General features: G+C 41.2%; 1 protein-coding gene across 14 annotated transcripts in view; it reads right to left on the bottom strand.

Annotated features, from left to right (window-relative positions):
• Positions 1-504: 504 nt before the first annotated feature.
• Positions 505-20,360, bottom strand: part of cep164 (centrosomal protein 164) — a 215,000-nt gene continuing 195,144 nt past the window's right edge. For 13 of the 14 annotated variants that reach the window (XM_087976370.1, XM_087976371.1, XM_087976368.1 and 10 more), the window contains 7 exons: positions 17,245-17,452; positions 15,766-15,873; positions 15,039-15,153; positions 11,089-11,454; positions 8,976-9,039; positions 4,954-5,076; positions 505-1,256 (listed from right to left, as the gene is read on the bottom strand). In XM_087976370.1, coding sequence (XP_087832496.1) covers positions 1,160-1,256; positions 4,954-5,076; positions 8,976-9,039; positions 11,089-11,454; positions 15,039-15,153; positions 15,766-15,873; positions 17,245-17,452 — 1,081 coding nt within the window. In that variant the 3' untranslated portion in view covers positions 505-1,159. The remainder of the gene's footprint in view (positions 1,257-4,953; positions 5,077-8,975; positions 9,040-11,088; positions 11,455-15,038; positions 15,154-15,765; positions 15,874-17,244; positions 17,453-20,360) is intronic. The other variant, XM_087976363.1, reaches the window with a different exon arrangement.

Raw genomic sequence — 20,360 nt, 5'->3', positions numbered from 1 at the left:
TTATTACTAACATTGCACTTAAAAATTAACTCTGGCTTAAACCAAGTAGATTCAGGGCAACAGAGGTTAGTATGATTAAACAGAGATATAAAGATGCTTTGAGCTAGACAAAACTTTTTAAATAGTCAAAGTATTGACAGGTTTGAAGATTTGATACTGTTAATCATAGAAAGCAAAAGCAAATAAAAAAAATTCAAAAACAATGAAAAGCTTTTCTTGTAAAATTAATAAAGAGTTGTAAAAGATTTGACCAATATATACCATGTAAATAAGTGGAGAAAAGCTTGTTGCAGCACTAAGCAGCTCTTTTATCATTTAATCCCTCCTGTCCTCCATCTTATTACAGATCTTCCATTTTATACTTTTTCCACTCTCCCCTCCAATTTTACATGTTACATTTCTAACATTTCAGTGTTGATGAAAAGTTCAACTTTGGAGACTTCAAGATGACCTCATGAACTGTAGTACCAAGGACATAAAATGATTAGAACCAGTAGGGGGGAAACTAATAAAGTTTTTTTTAATATAAAATGGGTAACAGGCCATGGAATAAATTAGCAGCAACAGCTACTGAAGCAAAAATCCTCTAGAAACGTTCATGAAAAGATAAGTGATAGAAGAATATGATGAATTTGGGTAAAGTGATGTTAAGATTGATGTCAATCTATGCAATCGTACATCTTGAGTATAATATGAAGTACAGTTGGGATTTGCAGAAAAAAATATAGCCTGAGAAGAAGAGTCCCTTTACAAATTCTTCCATTCTCCTTTATGGCCAGGTTCAGGTATTTTTTCTGGGTAATAAGTGACACAACAGTAACACTACAGTATACAAAATGAAACATCAAGTCATTGCATTTTAAAATAAATAAAGCATTTTATGCACACTTCAATCAATTATATCTCTGGCAAAAATCATGGTCACCCCACCACCACAATTTCTGATACTTTGTACAAACATGCTTAATAATCAGTTGGGTTATTTAGAAAAATACTGAGTAGAAAATACTTTATTCCTAACAATAACTGATTCAAAATATTTACTATTTCAGTTTATTAAATAGGTGCGTTTCAAGAAAGGGCCTGTTTATACATCAGATATAATATTAATGTATGCACCCATCTGACAGGGAAGCTACCATTAGAGGACTTCAGCTTCTCAAAAGTGGTAGACTTTGATTTGGTTGTTTTCATCCAATCCAAGCTGGATTAAACCTTGAGTGGATGGAGTCCTGCTTGTCCTTGTGAAGAGAGGGCTAAAAACATACGTAAAGGAAATATAACAAGATTTCGATACCTGCCTGAGATTTTGCTTGGCACAATATTTATTTATGTAGAATCATAGAATCCATAAATGTGGAACCAAACCTTTCATCCCATCAAGTTTACACCAACCCTCAGAACAGCATCCCACCCAGACCCACTTCCCTACCCTATCCCTGTAACCCTGCATTTCCCATGGTTCCCTTACGTGAGAAGGGATGTAGTTTTACTGGTGGCAGTGCAGGAGAGATTCCAGAGATAAGGAGTTTATGAAGTGGTCTTATGAACAGAGATTAAACAGTTTAGGCTTATACTCTCTGCAGTTTAGTAGGATGTGTGGGGGTCTAACTGAGGTATATAAAATGCAGAAAGGATTGACAAGGTAGATGTAGAAAGATTCATCACATGAAACAATCTAGAACAAGAGGTCCTGCTATTAGGATAGCAGTAGCAAATTTAAGAGAGACAGGAGAAGAATTTACTTCTCTTAAAGGATCGTGAATTTCTGCAATTGACCAATCAGAGTCTAGTGGATGCTGGTACATTGATTAAATCTAAGAAGGTAAAAAACAGATATTTAATAATTGATTAAGGGGCCATGGAGAATGGGCAGGGAAGTAGAGTTGAGGTTGAGGTGAGATCAGTCATAGTCACATCAAATGGTGGTGCAGGCTGGAGGGGCTGAATTGCCTACTCCTGCTCCTAGTTCTTATGTTATGTTAATAGCCTCAGTGACCCCCTTCGAGCCATTTCTTCTGATGATGCCACCAGTGCAGTTTAATTTAAAAAAAAAACAAAACAGCCTCAATGTTTTTAAATAGATAACACAGTGACAGGGCAAAACACAAGTTTAAAAGTTTGTGCAGCAAAGTTTAATGTCTATGAGATCAAACATGCCATGACTTCCTGGTTTCGACCAGACTGCTTTGGGAGGCATCAAGTGAAGGTGAGGTATTTATGCCCAAATCAATTCTACAACACTAGAACATAAATTTGAGTGTGCATTCGGAAATAATTAAAACTCGTGTCCTTTTCTTCACAGAATGATTCATACCCACTGCAGCAGATGGTATCTAAAAGTCAGAGAGCAGATAAATCACAGCAGCTCATTAATGGGCACCAATGCACAGTTCCTAGTGATTCATACAAAACAGCATTTATAGCTCCCTGGAGCAGAGACTTCTTTCAGTTACTTGGCCACTGTTGGCACTTTGCTCATAAAGGCTTTGGAAAATGAGACAGTATGAAGTCTCAGATAGCTGTATGGCATCATAACAACTCTCCAACCAAAATCTTTGATTTAACATTAGTGTTGATTCCAGCTACTCTTCAAAAATCTATGATTATAGTAGTACCTCTGTCACAGAAGTAACAGATCCTTCAATTTTCTCTCTGGTAATTCTTGGAATTTGTTGAAAACACCCACCAGTTTCTCCCACACTCCATAACATTCTCCAACAATGGGCCCTGCCAACAAACCTGCCTTTTACTCTTCACAAAGGAACTCCGATGAATGAGGTGAGTTCTACTAATAAAGAACTCTTCCTTCCATTAAAACAAAAATCTACTAGGTGAAACAACTAATTAGGATGGTTGGGTTGCAAACAAGCTCATATTGCTGCAAGCTCTCTATTTCGCAAGTTTAGTTTAGAAATAGGAAAATAGGATACATGTATGGGTGGTTCAAGAGTTGGTGCAACAGAGGAGGTTTTAGATTCCTGGATCACTGGGACTGTTTTTGGGGAAGGTGGGACATGTACAAACTGATTGAGAAGGTTAAGGCACATGGAACTGAGGGAAACTTGGCAAGATGAATCATAAACTGGCTGAGTAATAGGACACAAAAGATAGTGGTAGAAGGCTGTTTGAGTGACTGAAGGCCAATGTCCAATGGTGTTCCACAAGGATCAGTACTAGGACCCTCATTGTTTGTTATATACATAAACGATATAGATGAAAATTTGGAGGGGCGTGTTAGGGAAATTTGCAGACAACACCAAGATTGGTAATGAAGATGATGATTTTAGGTTGCAGGAAGATATAGCTGGGTTGGTCAGATGGGCAGATGGTATTTAAAGTGCAAAGTGAAACTCTTTGGAAGAAGAAACAAGATGAGGAAGTATTTAACAAATGGCAGGGCACTGGATAGCTTACAGGAACAGAGGGATCTTGAGGTAATTATTTACAGATCCCTGAAGTTAGCAGAGTATGTGAATAGGATAGTTAAGAAGGCATATGGAACATTTGCTTTCATCAGTCATGTGGCAGAGTCTAACAGCAAGGAGATAATGTTGGAGTTGTACAGTGTGTTGGTCAGGCCGCAACTGGTGTACTGTGTCCAGTTCTGGTCACCTCACTACAGGAAGGATGTGATAGCACTAGAGGGGTACAGAGGAGGTTCACCAGGAGTTGCCTGGGATGGAGAAATTGAGCTCCAAGGAGAGACTAGATAGGCTTGGATTGTTTGCTATAGAACGGAGAAGACTGAGGTGTATAAGATTATGAAGGATATGGACACGGTGAATAGAGAGCAGCTGTTCTCCTTGGTTGAGGAGTCAATCATAACAGGGCATAATTTTAGGGTAAGGGGCAGGGGATTCAGAGGAGATTTGGAAAAAAAAATGTTTTCACTTAGCAGGCGGCGAGAGTCTGGAACGCATTGCCTGGGAAGGTAGAGGGGGCTGAAAACGTTGCAACCTTTAAAAGATATTTAGATGAGTTCTTCAAATATCATAACATTCTAGGACATTGGAATTAGTGCATTTTTAGTGGTTGTTATATCGGTGCAGATTCAATGGACCAGAAGGACTTTTTTGTGCTGTATGAATCTACTAAATACACTCTTAACCTTAGCTCCGAGGGAAAGGATTTCAGTCCCTCCTTCATCTGACCAATCCACTGAGTTGTCTGAAATTTTCCAAGACTAAATTACACACATGAATAATCAAACAGCAAATATTAAACATGAATTTTATACCTATTAAGCTAAAAAGGTCAAAGAATTACATTCAAATTATGCCCCAAATGAAATGACCATTAATTACTGGAATAAGCAATTATCCAAGGGAAAAATATTAATTTCTTTTAACTAATCTTGTAGAGATATAGCTAAGTTAAAAACAGCCTAGCTCTCCTAATACTAATCTAAACCGAAACCTATCTGTGCAACAACTTACTCATCATTCAGCCACTTTTCACAAAGGAAAATTTATCATTGTTTAAAATACAGATTTAAAGACGTTACTGTCTTTGCCATTCCAGCTCTGTTGTCATATCCTCAATCCTCTGGGTATATTCTTTGACAACTTCCATTTCTATGAGCCATGGATTAACTCAGCAACAGATGCAGACGTGCTTCTTTCCCTCTTCTGATACCACAACAGCTGCTACACCCCCGCTACTGCTGTAATATTTCACATTGGTTTTAAAAACTCTGCTCTTTAGCTTAACAGCACCATAAGTAACCTATAATTGGCACAAATAAAGACCAGCATTTTGTGCTGCCTTATCAGCACTAAGTCAAATGCTTACATGATTCTTTCTTATTTTCCATACATTGTTCCTGGTTGAAGCAAGCTAAATCCTTGTTCTTTTAAAAGAGTCACACATTTAAGTCAGAAGTGACAGAATGGTTCTTGAATCCCCGTACCATCAGCACTAGATATGGTTTCAGAATTTTTTAAAGGATACGTTTTTGGGTCCTTCTTGAAGCTTTCCAGCCATTTTTTATTAGCATCAATCATTCCTTGAATAGAGTCCCTGTCCCCTTGTGTAATCTTGGATTGTGATTGGTGTAACATTTTTACCTGATCACTGCAGAAAGCAACATTTAAAATAAAACAAAATGTCAGCAGAACAGCAACTTGAAATACAGATTTACCATAAAAATATAATTTGTGCAAATTTACCTCCTTTATTAAACAGTACCAAGTGAATAGAACAGGAAAACAATATCTTTGCACAGGCTGATGACTAACCCTTCTACCATTTTTGTTTGTTGACATTCCGTTAGGTCAATACAGCAACTCACCATTGCTCTCATATTCATATTTATTTAATTTCAGATTATTTGGCTATCATTTCAATTTACCTAGAACTTTACTGTTCTGACTTAAAAATGTTTTTGTGAATGTGCTCTGCTCTATTTGGAATAAGTACTTTACAGAAAAATAGCTAAATTCAAAAGAATTGCTGAGCAGAGCTGAAGTAATAGTCTTAAGTTGACTGATCACAATTTTTCTTGTTGCCACATCTGATATATTTAGCTTATTAACCATAGTCTTTACTGTCAAACTGATAAAATTAGATTTTGAAAAAGCACCGTAGGGATGCATTTATTTCCCTTTTACTCTTTCTGCTTTGTGTTGAGTCTTTGAAAAGTCTTGATTGCTTCTAAGCAACTTGTCCAAACTGTCACTCCAAACATTTGGGGGAGTAATTTGAACATAACTTAGTTGGCGAAAATCCCATAGGATCAACTGGAATGTGGTGCTTGGTTGTTGCTTTCTAAAAGCGTACAACTGAGCAGCATGTAAACAAGTGTCGTACCTGATCTCACAACTTTATCACAACAGGTGAATGAACACTTGCAATCATTACAACCAAGCTCACTTAGAAATGTATATTTACAAATTACTCCCAAATATAAGTGAGCTTGTGTGTGCTAAATCTTCATTCCATATGTCAGCATGCATCTTGTAGTATCAACTCCCACTCTCTCTGCTGCTATTTTGGTTCAATGAAAGCACAAGTGGAGATCCGAGCCAGCTTCTTGTTCCCAACTCAGGGAGACTGAGACCAGGTTCACAAACCCTTCAGCTCTTCTACACAGTTATATCTACAAAGATTTGGGAATCAAAGATGACCATTCAATTCTATTGTAAAACTTCTTCATTGCAGCAGGGGGGTGGGGGGGGGGGGGGGTTTATTGGGGGTGTTAGCTGTTATGCCTTGACTTGATGCTCTCCCTAATTGTGGTTGAGAAGGTGGTGATGAGCTGCCTTCTTTAACAGTTGCAGAGTCCATGTGGTGTAGGTATGTTCACTGTGCAGTTAGGGAGAAAATTTCAAGCTTTTGACCTGGTGACAGTGAAGGAATGGTGGTGGAGGTATTACATGTTGAAGATGTTAGATGGGATGTCAATCAAGCTGTCTGGTTTAACTGGTTGATATCAAACTTCATTATTGTTGTTACAGCTGCACCCATCCAGACAACTGAGGAATATTTTGTCACATTCCTGACTTCTGCCTTGCTGTTGACAAATAGCGAGTTACTCACCACAGAATTCCCAGTCTCTGACCTGCTCTTGTATCCACAATATTTATATAATTTGCTATGTTAAGGGTACAAGAACTACTTGTACCAGGAAATTCTGATCATGGGACTATACTTAAATAATTAACTTGACATTTCTCTTTTCATACAATGGTGGATCCGGTGTGTATTTCTGAGAATTTCTAATAATAATAGTTACTCCTTCAATAAATTCAGAGAAAAAAACAGAATAGATCATATAGTTGACACATATGATTCAATACTTAGTGTGGTGCTAAGATACACTGGGGATTGTTATAGAGATTCCAGTTGTTTGAAGACACAGAGGGAGTATTTCTGCAGATGCTGGTGAGAAAAGATAAAGACTGCAAAAACATATTCCATATAAAAGAAAGCTTAGTCACAGATCGTTTCATCTGTATTAAACAGTTTCAAGGTTCCAAAGGATTTCACCACTACTGCCGAGCAATGCTGCCAATTTGAGCCACATAACACGTAATTGAAAGTGGGGAGGAACTAAGAGCAGGGAGAGTAGGAATCAGGAATAGCATGATAGACTAGGAAGTGGAAGCTCAATGAGACACAGGTCTGTTTGTGAACATATTTGCAGATAGCACATATGAAAACTGGAAAGCATGCAAATCGTCTATTTTTCATGAAGGGTGATCAAAGCAGATAAAAAGACAGAGAAAATGCATATTTTAGTCAACCATACTTGTTTGCATAAGAAATTCATAGGACTGTCAAGCAATGTGACACACTTCATACTTTCATGAATAGAGTCACACGTTGCAGACTGTTGCCAAGATAAGTTTAAAAAATAATAAGAATACATTCAGATGATAATTGGTCTTGAGATTTAAGCCGAGAAAACAATATGAAACTAAAATGCATCACTATGGTGCGATACATTCTTCCAACAGGCATGGCTGATTTTTTTTGAGTCTGAATATCTGCTAAATAGCAGCCAACAAGCTGAGGAGTATGTCCAGGTTCTGTGAACTGAAAAATAGCTGTCCCCCAGAGCTAATTCTGCTCATCTGGATTTTTATTGGTAACAGCCTTGAAAACTCACATTTAAAAGGGAAAGAAAATCTAAAAGAAACTTTGCAAACATAGAAAAGAAACTACTTGCCTGATCATTTTTGTGAATTTGTTTAGCAATTGGAAAACCAATTAAATCTTTATATTTGTGCTGTCTAATTCTGCTGGTAAGTTACTGCTCACATATCAACTTGGTTCTCTGAGAACAACAGATTCTTGAGGGGCTTGACAAGGTCAATGATGAGAGAATGTTTCCCCTCAGGGGAGAGTTTAGGACCAGAGGGTACAGTCTCACAATCGTGAGATGTCAATTTGAGACTTAGATGAGAAGGAATTTCTCTCAGAGGGTTGAGAGTCTTTGCAACTCCTTAACACAGAGAGTTGTAGGGCAGAATCCATATACATATTTAAGGGTGACATATGGATAGATTCTTGATCAGTAGGGGAAAAAGCAAAACGCGAACGTGAGCAATGTCGGATCAGCCATGATCCTACTGAATGGTGGAGCAGGCTCTAGGGGTCGGGCAGCCTTCTCCTGTTACTATTTCATTAGATCCTTCTATGGTCCAAGGGTGCTGTAATGATGTATTTGCTTCCTCAGCAGTCATATAACAGAGGTTATTCAAATAGTTTTACAGGAAAGGGGTTATATGATAGTGACACATATTTAGTTGGTGACTTTCTCATATATATACAGGCAGTGTTCACAAAAAACGTCTGTCACCCTTCACATCAGATGATAACATCAGTAGACGTTGGTTGGCTTTGGATGAAAGATGACTAATGCTAGATTGGAACACCATGATCTCTTGAGCTGCTGACTCACCTTGAGTGTACAAATTATATAGAGAAGAAATGTGTCTGGGCTCATTTAAAAAGTTTATTTTGAAAAAATATACATATTGGTGTACAACACCTACAAGGTGTTGGAAGATTTTAGCGAAAGCTCAAAACACTGCATAGATTGGAAGAACCTTCATTCATGAAATTTTTTGTGGTAGGGAGTTTGTCATTTCATTTTCGATAAGCCATATTTCACATGGTTTCAAACATGGTATAGTAATGATTAATCTGCTGGATTGAAACATCTTGGATTCCTCAGCACCATAATCTGCTAGTCACAGCTCTGGGAGTTGTTATTTATTGGTGAACTGGATGTTAGCTCAGTAGAATGCTTCAGTATTAGAGAGAGAGGAACTCAAACAGGGATCTGAAGGCTGCTAGACAATTCTGGAGGTTGGACCTGCTTGGGTGAAAATGGACTCAATAAAATGAAAGTTTCAAGGAGCACCCAGTTCTAACCCACTCTCGTGCACAGTAAAGTGTTACCCAATTTTAATGGAATGGGTAAATAACCTCAAAGCAAACGGAATTATCCTCAAATAAAATTTTACCTTGCAGAAACATATCCCAAACGGCTCTCAAAGGGTGCAGAGCTTCTTAATGTTGGGATTCCTCCTGGTCACAAGAAAAATATGATCAGATTAAAAACAAAACTAATCAACAAAAATCCAATGATTTGCTTTCATAGTTTATGAACTAAGCAGGAAAATGTGATATGACTGATCCAAGAATTTACCACTCAATACTACAGTTAACTCTTTCTGCTCTCTCCTCATTTAGTTTTCCTATTTCAAAGAGCATTCACTGACCAAGATGATAGATGCTCTTGTGACCTTTTGATTTTTTTGATGGGGAAGCAATTGAGGAGCAAATGGTCATGAGCTCGGAATACTGTCAAAACTAAAAATAGAAATGTGAGAGTGCAAATAAGGTAAATTAAGAAGTATTGATTGGAATTTGAAAGCTTTTACTTGAAAGTGATACTCTTTGATAGAAAATCATGGGCTGCCCATTGATTATTTTCCGACATTGGCTGGGTTGCAGAGAAGATCTGTCTCTGCCTCAATCACAACTTTTGATAAAAGGTATTTAATACAGTCGGTTCTGACGTAAGATGATAGTTCCGTTCTCATGTCATAGAGTCATAGAGATGTACAGCACAGAAACAGACTCTTCAGTCCAACTCATCCATGCCAACCAGATATCCCAATCCAATCTAGTCCTACCTGCCAGCACCCAGCCCATATCCCTCTAAACCTTTCCTATTCATATACCCATCCAGATGCTTTTTTAAATGTTGCAATTGTACCGGCCCCCACCACTTCCTCTGGCAGCCCATTCGACACACACACTACCCTCTGTGTAACCTTTGGGTAGAGAGACAAAAACTGTATACATGGATTCGGGTGTGGTCTCACCAAGGCTATGCACAGCTGCAAGTGGACATCTTTGCAAGAGGGTTTGAATACATCAATGAAGTCTAACATACCATTTGCCTTACAAACTGCTTGTTGCAACTACTTGTCTGCTTTCAGTGACTGGGGCAAAAGGATACAAGGGTCCTTTTTTTAAAAAAAAATCAACATATCCCAATCTATTATCATTTAAATAATACTCTGCCACTTTGTTCTTCTTATAACTTTATTGTGATCACACATAATATTAAAAATGCGCTAGAGCTGCCCCATTCAAGCTACTAGGGCCGGAATCACTTTATAGCCAATACAGGTACGGAAGGTCTGTGTTCTACACTTAACCATATAAGTTCTTCAATTGTGTTAAAGCCAATTTACATTGAAGAAATACGCGTTATAGCAGAACCGGCTGTACCTAATTAGGCTGTGTGACAAAACATTCTAAATTTCATCTTGCCTACTATAGAAAGCTCTGAATCTATACCTCCTTGTTATCGGATCACCATCTCGGTGAAACAACCTTTTTTTAAACTTTCCTAAAAGATCATTTGGAAACCTCAACAACCAGTCTTGATTACTTCACATTTTATTGCATCTCTGCACTTGGTACAATTTTCAGCAGAGAGCACCCATCTAAAAAGTTATCCAGAATGTTGAAGAAAGCATTTGGATGCTGTTTTCTACACAAGTTCACTATGCAAGCATGTATTCTCATCAAATTCACAGATTATTTACCAAGTAATTTTCCTAATAAAAATTAGAAACAAATTTATAAATTGCTACAAAAAATTATAACTGTGTGCATTTAAACAAGTCAAATTCTGATTACATGAAATATTTGCGCATTATAAAAATGTGCTGTGTGCCAGTTTCAGTTTTGCCTAATGAATGCAAATCACCAAGAGTGGAAACTAAGGTTTGAAACGCAATTTGAATTTGATTATACACTGTATAAAGTTCCCTGTCACTTAAAAATCAACTATAGAAGTGCAGCTCCCCATGTTGGACAGAAGACCAGTCAGCTTCTTTCCCCAAAAAAAATTTTTCAAAAGAGTAAGCTGGATCCAAATGTACTAAGTATTTTAGTTTGCAATAATTGACTCGTCCATTTGTTCAAACTTCCCAACCTCTTGGCACGTAAAATATATACGAATAAACATCATATACAGCTTTAGTAGGAAATATTTTGTTGGAAGTTTAAAGGTAATTTGCAACAAGCTTTAGTGATTAGATAAGATTAACATCTGACCTGGGAAGTACTTGTGCCACTTCTCACTTAATGCATCATCTACAGATTGAGATGTGGGAAGATGGGTGGTGGCATTTGTTCCTTTGTTCCAAATCCACTGCGAAGGCAAGGGAATAGTGTTGGAGGAAAGTAAAGACCCACTGTTCTGGGTCCTTGACATGGAAGTATACACAGACAAAGGCACACTGTTGCTGGGAGGTGGGACATTGAGAGTCTGTGCTGTGGAAAAAAGCGGTGACTGTTGCATTCCCAATGATCCAAGAACACACAGAACGCTGTTAAGATCATTGGTAATTTTTTGAACGGAGTCACTGAGATACTGTATGTTGGCACGTTGAGCAAAGGACAACTCGTTCTTTAAATCTGCTGTGAGAAGAACAAAAGATAATTCAAAATGTTCAAGTCATGAGAATTAAAATTCTTAGAACTTTTTTTTAATCAACCTGTTCAGAGATGTTATGAGCTGAAAATGTGTTGCTGGAAGAGTGCAGCAGGTCAGGCAGCATCCAGGGAACAGGAGAATCGACGTTTCGGGCATAAGCCCTTCTTCAGGAATGAAGAAAGTTTGTCCAGCAGGCTAAGATAAAAGGTAGGGAGGAGGGACTTGGGGGAGGGGCGTCAGAAATGTGATAGGTGGAAAGAGGTCAAGGTGAGGGTGATAGGTCAGACTGGGGTGGGGGTGGAGAGGTCAGGAAGAAGATTGCAGGTTAGGAAGGCGGTGCAGAATTCGATGGATTTGACTGAGACAAGGTGGGGGGAGGGGAAATGAGGAAACTGGTGAAATCCGAGTTCATCCCTTGTGGTTGGAGGGTTCCTAAGCGGAAGATGAGGCGCTCTTCCTCCAACCGTCGTTTCGCTGTGGTCTGATGATGGAGGAGTCCAAAGACCTGCATATCCTTGGTGGAGTGGGAGGGGGAGTTAAAGTGTTGAGCCACAGGGTGGTTGGGTTGGTTGGTCCGGGTGTCCCAGAGGTGTTCTCTGAAACGCTCCGCAAGGAGGCGGCCTGTCTCCCCAATATAGAGGAGGCCACATCGGGTGCAGAGAATGCAATAGATGATGTGTGTGGAGGTGCAGGTGAATCTGTGGCGGATATGGAAGTTTCCTTTGGGGCCTTGGAGGGAGGTGAGGGGGGAGGTGTGGGCGCAAGTCTTGCACCTCCTGCGGTTGCAGGGGAAGGTGCCGGGAGTGGAGGTTGGGTTGGTGGGGGGTGTGGATCTGACGAGGGAGTCACGGAGGGAGTGGTCTTTACAGAATGCTGATAGGGGAGGGGAGGGAAATATATCCTTGGTGGTGGGGTCCGTTTGGAGGTGGCGGAAATGACGGCGGATGATGTGCTGTACATGGAGATTGGTGGGGTGGTAGGTGAGGACCAGTGGGGTTCTGTCCTGGTGGCGGTTGGAGGGGCGGGGCTCAAGGGCGGAGGAGCGGGAAGTGGAAGAGAAGCGGTGGAGGGCATCTTCGACCACGTCGGGGGGGAAATTGCGGTCCTTGAAGAAGGAGGCCATCTGGGTTGTGCGTTTTTGGAACTGGTCCTCCTGGGAGCAGATGCGGCGGAGAAGGAGGAATTGGGAGAATGGGATGGCGTTTTTACAGGGGCAGGGTGGGAGGAGGTGTAGTCCAGGTAGCTGTGGGAGTCGGTCGGTTTGTAGTAGATGTCCGTGTTGATTCGGTTGCCTGAGATAGAAATAGAAAGGTCGAGGAAGGGGAGGGAGGAACCTGAGACTGTCCAGGTGAATTTGAGGTCGGGGTGGAAGGTGTTGGTGAAGTGGATGAACTGTTCCACCTCCTCGTGGGAGCACGAGGCGGCGCCGATACAGTCATCGATGTAGCGGAGGAAAAGGTGGGGGGTGGGGCCAGTGTAGTTGCGGAAGATGGACTGTTCCACATATCCTACGAAGAGGCAGGCATAGCTGGGGCCCATGCGGGTGCCCATGGCTACTCCTTTCGTTTGGAGGAAGTGGGAGGATTGGAAAGAGAAGTTGTTCAGGGTGAGGACCAGTTCAGTCAGTCGAAGGAGGGTGTCAGTGGAAGGGTACTGGTCGGTACGGCGGGAAAGGAAGAAGCGGAGGGCTTTGAGTCCTTCGTGATGGGGGATGGAGGTGTACAGGGACTGGATGTCCATGGTGAAGATAAGGCGTTAGGGACAGGGGAAGCGAAAATCATGGAGGAGGTGGAGGGCATGGGTGGTGTCCCGAACGTAGGTGGGAGTTCCTGGACTAAGGGGGACAGGACTGTGTCAAGGTATACGGAGATGAGTTCGGTGGGGCAGGAGCAGGCGGAGACAATGGGTCGGCCGGGGCAGTTAGGTTTGTGGATTTTGGGCAGGAGGTAGAAGCGGGCGGTGCGGGGTTGTGGGACTATGAGGTTGGAGGCAGTGGATGGGAGATCCCCTGAGGTGATGAGGTTATGGATGGTCTGGGAGATGATGGTTTGGTGGTGGGGGGTGGGGTCATGGTCAAGGGGGCAGTAGGAGGATCCCGAGCATCTGCAGACCTCACTTTCTCGTCAGAGATGTTATGACCCACCTTTGGAGAAGGTGGCACTTGAAATTGGGCCTCCTATTCCAGAGTTACAGACACTATCACTGCACAAGAGCCCCATTATTTTTTTGAAAGAAATGATTTTTCCAACTGACCTTAGGTGAAGACAGAATCAGGCTCAATTGCAAAGTTCCCCTCAGTAACTGGTAGTTGAGCCAGGGATTTTTGTTTGGGAGCATAAGCTATCTGAAATACTAGCATTCGGAAAAGTCGAGATTTCATTCAGGAACAACATGTCTATCTAATGCTAGTCGAGGAGTGGGGCACTGGAAAAGCACAGCAGGTCAGGCAGCATCCAAGAAGCAAGAGAATCGACATTTCAGGCAAAAGCCCTTCCTGATGAAGGGGTTGCGCCAAAAACGTCGATTCTCCTGCTCCTCGGGAGCTGCCTGACCTGCTGAGCTTTACCAGCGCCACACTTTTCGAAACTGATCTCCAACATCTGCAGTCTTCACTTTCTCCTATCTAATGCTAGACTACAGCCTTACTTGCATTTCACTTGATTCAGGTTGTTACAAATCTTGATCCATCTCTCCTGTCTTCATTTATTGATACAATGAGGTAAGGAATGCTCAGCTTGTGAAACTGAGAGTGAAATATCCCAATATTTCAAAACCTACTGCTATTACATTTGTATCTCTATTCAGTTTTGATGAATGGTCATTGTCATAAAACATTGACCCTTTTGCTCTCCAAAGATTTTGCATGATCTGCTGAGTATTTTTAACATGTTCATATTGTATTGTTCAGTGGTTACTGGCCACTTTTAGTGGTCCACTGGTAAAGCAACGTTAAAAATCACATAACACCAGGTTATAGTCCAACAGGCTTATTTGGAAGCACTAGCTTTCGGAGTGCTGCTCCTTCATCAGGTGATTGTGGAGAATAAGATTGTAAGACACAGAATTTATAGCAAAGGTAAACTTTAAAAATAATTTCTGTGATCTACATATGAAAGAACTGAAACCAACATGGACATTCTAAAAATGAGAGACTTAACAAACAATCCGGGTCTTTTTCAATATATAATTTCAGGTACACCACACTGTAAACTTTTGCTATAAGTTCTGTGTCTTACAATCTTATTCTCCACAATCACCTGATGAAGGAGCAGCACTCCGAAAGCTAGTGCTTCCAAATAAACCTGTTGGACTAAAACCTGTAACTTTGTACACCCCAATACAACACTGGCGTCTCCAAATCATGACTGGTAAAGCAGGTTATCTACACTCATGGAAGGCAGGAGAACATTAAATGGTCAACAAAGAAAGAATGAAAGGTAAGACAGCTAAAAAGGTCATATTACAGATACACAAGATCAATGCAAAAAAAAATTTAGTAATTGTAACTAGAATGTGCAGTGGAAATATTGCTTATTACAGAACTAACAATGCTTGTTTTTGAACTCACTTTTCTGCTGAGGTGAATTGATGCTGGCAATGCTGCTGATGTCATCGGAGTCTGTAAGGTCAAAAGTCACTGCTTTCTTGTCCCCTGTGCCTTTTGGTGCTTCTTCATCTGAAATCTAATGGATTGAAAAGTTTAAATTCACACGATCTACAGCAGACAAACATTTTTAAAATACAATTTTCCTTCTGTGTGCTCAGTTAGCAGGTTTCAGGTGGGGTGACACCACTGGATTAGAATGGGTTAACCAGCTAGTTCGTCCACCTATTTTGGGAAGCATAAATTTGGAAAACAGGTGGCGATAGATCTGGGCTCAGCTGAAACTAATAGTGCTACTATCAAATTTATTCATCGTAGAGGCTTGTGTATGCTGTGTCTACTTGTGTAAGGTAGTAAAATGGTACTGCTGCAATTAATGAGGAGAACAGGAGAAGAAATTAGAAGAGCAATATTTTCAAATTCTTATTCCTGGGAGAAGGAAGTTCAGGTAACATAAAAACACAGGTGATTCTGATTCAAAAATGAACCTTGCCACTCAATTTTCCCAAAGTTTACCTTGCAAAAAACAGCAAAGAACCACTTCTCTATGATGCTGGTTCCATTAGAGAAGCTTGGAAACCATCTCTCAGGGCCGAGCATTTTCCACCTCTGGATTCATTGAGGTGAGCCTTCGGCATTGCAGAGGTATGACCTGATTCACCTAAGTGAGTTGTGTTCAAAAGATACCCACCTCTTCAGCAAGCGATGATTCCAGCTGATTAAGTTTTTCCTCCTTCTTTTGTAATAACACCTGGCCCTGCCTCATTGTCATTTTCATCTCATCCAGATGTTGGGCTTCCTAAAGCAATATAGAAGAACATGAGCACTGAACCAAGTACTCAAACTTTTTCACAGGATCATAGAATCCCTACAATGAGGAAGAAGGCCATTCGGCTCATCAAGACCACACCGACCCACCGAACAACATCAGATCCACCCCCTATGTTATCACTGTAACCCCACATTTTCCATGGCTAATCCACTTAGCCTCCACATTCCTGGACATTAGGGACAATTTCCCATTGCCAATCCAGCTAGCCTGCACATCGTTGGATTGTGGGAGGAAACCGGAGCACCCACAGGAAATCCATGCGGACACAGGGAGAATGTGCAAACTTGGCACAGACAGTTGCCCAAGGCTGGAATCAAATTGTGGGTTCCTGGTGTTGTGAGGCAGCAGTGCTAACCACTGAACCACTGTGCCGTTCAATTATATTGATAGAATTATTTTTACTTCTAATATTCACTTCTAATATTTACTTCTAATAATATTGTGGGCGGCACGGTGGCACAGTGGTTAGCACTGCTGCCTCACAGCGCCAGAGACCCGGGTTCAATTCCCGCCTCAGGCGACTGACTGTGTGGAGTTTGCACGTTCTCCCCGTGTCTGCGTGGGTTTCCTCCGGGTACTCCGGTTTCCTCCCACAGTCCAAAAGATGTGCAGGTCAGGTGAATTGGCCATGCTAAATTTCCCGTAGTGTTAGGTAAGGGGTAAATGTAGGGGTCTGGGTGGGTTGCGCTTTGGCGGGTCGGTGTGGACTTGTTGGGCTGAAGGGCCTGTTTCCACACTGTAATGTAATCTAATCTAAAAGCTGCACTTGCACCTGCATTACTGGCCATCATATTAAGGAATCAACAAAAACAAAAAAAAATCCTTTAGGTTTCACTAAGCCACTGTTGAAAAGTAGCTAATTTATTCCTTGGTGAATGAGTAGGTTCATATACTTGAATGCGGCACTCAGCCATGAACCTCAGAGTTTCAAACTAAACTCTCAAGTCAGTGAACATTAATATGCAATCAGGGCAAGAACTGAAATAAGCAGTCATGCTGCCTGTTAAACCTCATTGGATTTACAAAATCATTTGACCAGGGTACTAAATGATCACCAAAACTGGTGAAATCATAATCCAGGAAAAGAAAGAAAATTAAATTTAAAATCTCTCCTAATCTGCTTTCTTTGATCCCTTTAATTGTTTGGAAGAAGCATTTCAACTTTTTGTTGGTTAATATCTATGTATTTCAAACACATCATTGATCTATTGTTCCTTCACAGAAGCTATTTAAATGCATCTCATGGAAGACTCAGTGGGTTGAAAATATGCACACACTGTTAACAGGAGTGTGAATTTTCTGCTTTCAGTGAATGTTCCTTTAGGCTAATCCACTCACCTGTTCCAGGTTTTTGTAGGCATCCTGCAGGATTTGACTACTCTTTGGATCTTGCACGTCATTCTGTGCTTTTTTGACGTCATGCCTCCACTGCTGCTTAGCCGACTTAAGTGCTGTCTGCCGCTTCCGAAGTGAGCGGGTCTGTCTCATTAGGAACTCTTTGGCTTTATTGATGGATAGTCCTTCAGCAGAGATATAGTACCTTACACTGGGAAAAGTAGAGTAACCAGTCCATTTCAATTTGTAATAGAAGTCATGTAGGTTAGTTTGAATCTTCATAAAATTCACAAGTTACTCTTCCTCCTTCCAGTTTTGAAATCAAGACTTATTACATGACTGCACTCATCACTGCATGCTAAGATAACTTGGAAACTCTTCATCTCTTACGATTTATAGACTTCTAAAGCTCTAACTTTGTGTCATTACAACTTTGAGTTACCTCATCTTCACTGTCAAATCCTTCTTGACACTTGCCTCTTCATATACACCTAAGACCATAATAATAACCATAATAAAACCATAAGATATAGAAACAGAAACAGGCCATTTAGCCAATCGAGTCTGGTCTACCATTCAATGAGATCATGACTGATCTGAAAATTCTCAACTCCACTTTCCTGCCTTTTTGCCATATTTTCATTTTCCATTTTCTCGCCATTTCTCAATTCCCTTACTGATTGAAGATCTATCTTCGCCTTGAATATACTAAAAGTTCCAGCCTATAAAGCCCTCTAGGAAAGAATTCCACATATTCACTATCCTCACATAAGAAATTCCTCTTCATCTCTGTCCTAACTCTTCACACTGTGGTTATGCCTCTGGTCCCAGTCTCTCCACCAAGCAGAAACAACTTCTCAGCACTATCCTGTCAAGCTGACTAAAAATGTATGTTTTAATAAGGTTGCCCTTCATTTTTTTAAACTCCAATAAATACCAGCACAACCTACTCAATAAGCAGTTTATGCTCACTTTGGCCTTTCAGTTCTGTTTATATATTTAAAGAAGCTCTTGCTGTCTGTCTTGCTATTACTTGCAAAATTATCCTCTAAATTTACTTTCTCCCTTTTTGTTTTTTTTTTCAGCCTTTTTTTGCTGGTTTTTAAAACTTTCTTAATCCTTTGATTTACCTACCACTAATCTTTGCCACATTGAATTTTTTTCTTTCAATTTGATACTATCCTACTTCCTTGGATGGTCAATCCCCTTTCTAGAATCCTACCTTCACAGTGGCATGTATCTTTGCTGTGAGTCATTATTTCCGGAAACATCAGCCATTGTTCCTCAACCATCTTTCCTGCTAAACACCTTCCTCAATCCACTCCAGCCAATTCTGCTCTCATCCTTTGTAATTACTATTACTTAAGTTTAGCATAGCTGTTTCTGACTCAAGATTCTTACTCTCAAACTGAATGTTAAATTCTACCATGTTATAGTGGTCACCATTTTCTAGGGTATCTTTTACCCCAAGGTCACAAAACACACTGGTGAGTTAAAGGGGGATTTTCATAAAAGTACTTTGCTAGTGTAGGATTGAACAAAGTGAGAGCTACTCAACAATTGGCCATATTATAACCATGTTCTGGTATGACTTGCCAAAGGCATTCAAAGTTGCTCCAATCTGTGTTCATTTTTAAATATATTCCCTATTGCTTTAAATGGGAGTACAAAAACATGGAAATAAACATCCTTGGGACAATGCTGCAGAAAGAATCAATGCAAAATATAGGAGTTCTGAACAAGAGACCTTCCAATGAGTCAAAAAAGTGTGGTGCTGCAAAAGCACAGCCAACCAAGCAGCATCTGAGGAGCAGAAGGATCGACATTTCAAGAATAAGCTCTTCATCAGGAATAGGGGGTGGGGGGACACAAGGGAGCTGAGAGATAAATGGGAGGGGGTGGGGCTTCGGTGAAGGTAGCTAGGAAGGTGATGGGTAGATGAAGGTGTGGGATGATGGTGATAGGTCAGAGCAGAGGGTGGAGCGGACAGGTGGGAAAGAAGATGGACAGGGAGGACAGTTCAAGAGAGCGTTGCCGAGTTGGAGGGTTGGCTCGGGGTTACGTGGGTGGAAGGGAAATGGGTAGACAGGCAAAATTGACATGGATTCCATGTGGTTAGAGTGTCCCAAGGCGAAAGAATAGGTGTTCTTCCTCTAGTCGTCGGGTGGCTAGGATTTGGCCATGGAAGAGGCTCAGGACATATGTGAAATTGGCAGAATGGGAGGGGGAGTCTTACCCAAACTTCACACACTTATCTTCACCATGGACATTCAGTCCTTGTACATGTCCATCTGCCATGATGAGGGCCCCCAAGCCCTCCGTTTCTTCCTCTCCTGCCGAACCAACCAGTACCCTTCCACTGTACTCATTCGATTGGCTGAACTGGTCATCACCCTCAACGATTTCTTCTTCAAATCCTCCCACTTCCTTCAGACCAAAGGGGTAGCCATGGGAACCCACATGGGCCCCAGCTATGCCTACCTCTTTGTCAGGTATGTGGAACAGTCCATCTTCTGCAGCTACACCGGCACCATTCCCCACCTTTTCCTCCGCTACATCGATGACTGTATCGGCACCACCTCGTGCTCCCATGAGGAGGTTGAACAGTTCATCAAATTCATGATCACCTTCCACACTGACCTCAAGTTCATCTGGATCATCTCGGACACCTCCCTCCTTTTCCTGGACCTCTCCATCTCAATTTCCTTGATCGACTCAATGCAGACATCACTTCAAACTCACTGACTCGCTAGCTACCTGGACTAAACCTCCTCCCACAACCAATCCCCCACCCCGCAAGAACACTATCTCTTTCTGTCAATTCCTCTACATCTGCTCCCAGGTGGATCAAATCCATTCCAGAACATCCCAGATAGCCTGTTGCTTCACAGACCACTTCAGCCCTTGAACCTGACCCCTCCAAGTGCAATAAGGATAGCCCGCTCCTCACCTTCCACCCCATCAATCTCTGAATAAAACACATTACCCCCCGCAATTTCAGCCACCCACAATTGGACCCCACCACCGGAGATATATTTCCTTCTCCAGTTCTGAGGAGGTCATTCTCTCCGTGACCCCTCATTAGTCCACACCTCCCACCAACCCATCTTCCACTCCTG

Source organism: Chiloscyllium plagiosum, unplaced genomic scaffold, assembly GCF_037043375.1.
Source record: "Chiloscyllium plagiosum isolate Xiang-an unplaced genomic scaffold, Cpla_swu_hap1 HiC_scaffold_29, whole genome shotgun sequence".
Lineage (NCBI taxonomy): Eukaryota > Metazoa > Chordata > Chondrichthyes > Orectolobiformes > Hemiscylliidae > Chiloscyllium > Chiloscyllium plagiosum.
The sequence above is the reverse complement of the archived record's forward strand: the minus strand, read 5'-3'. Positions and strand labels throughout refer to the sequence as shown.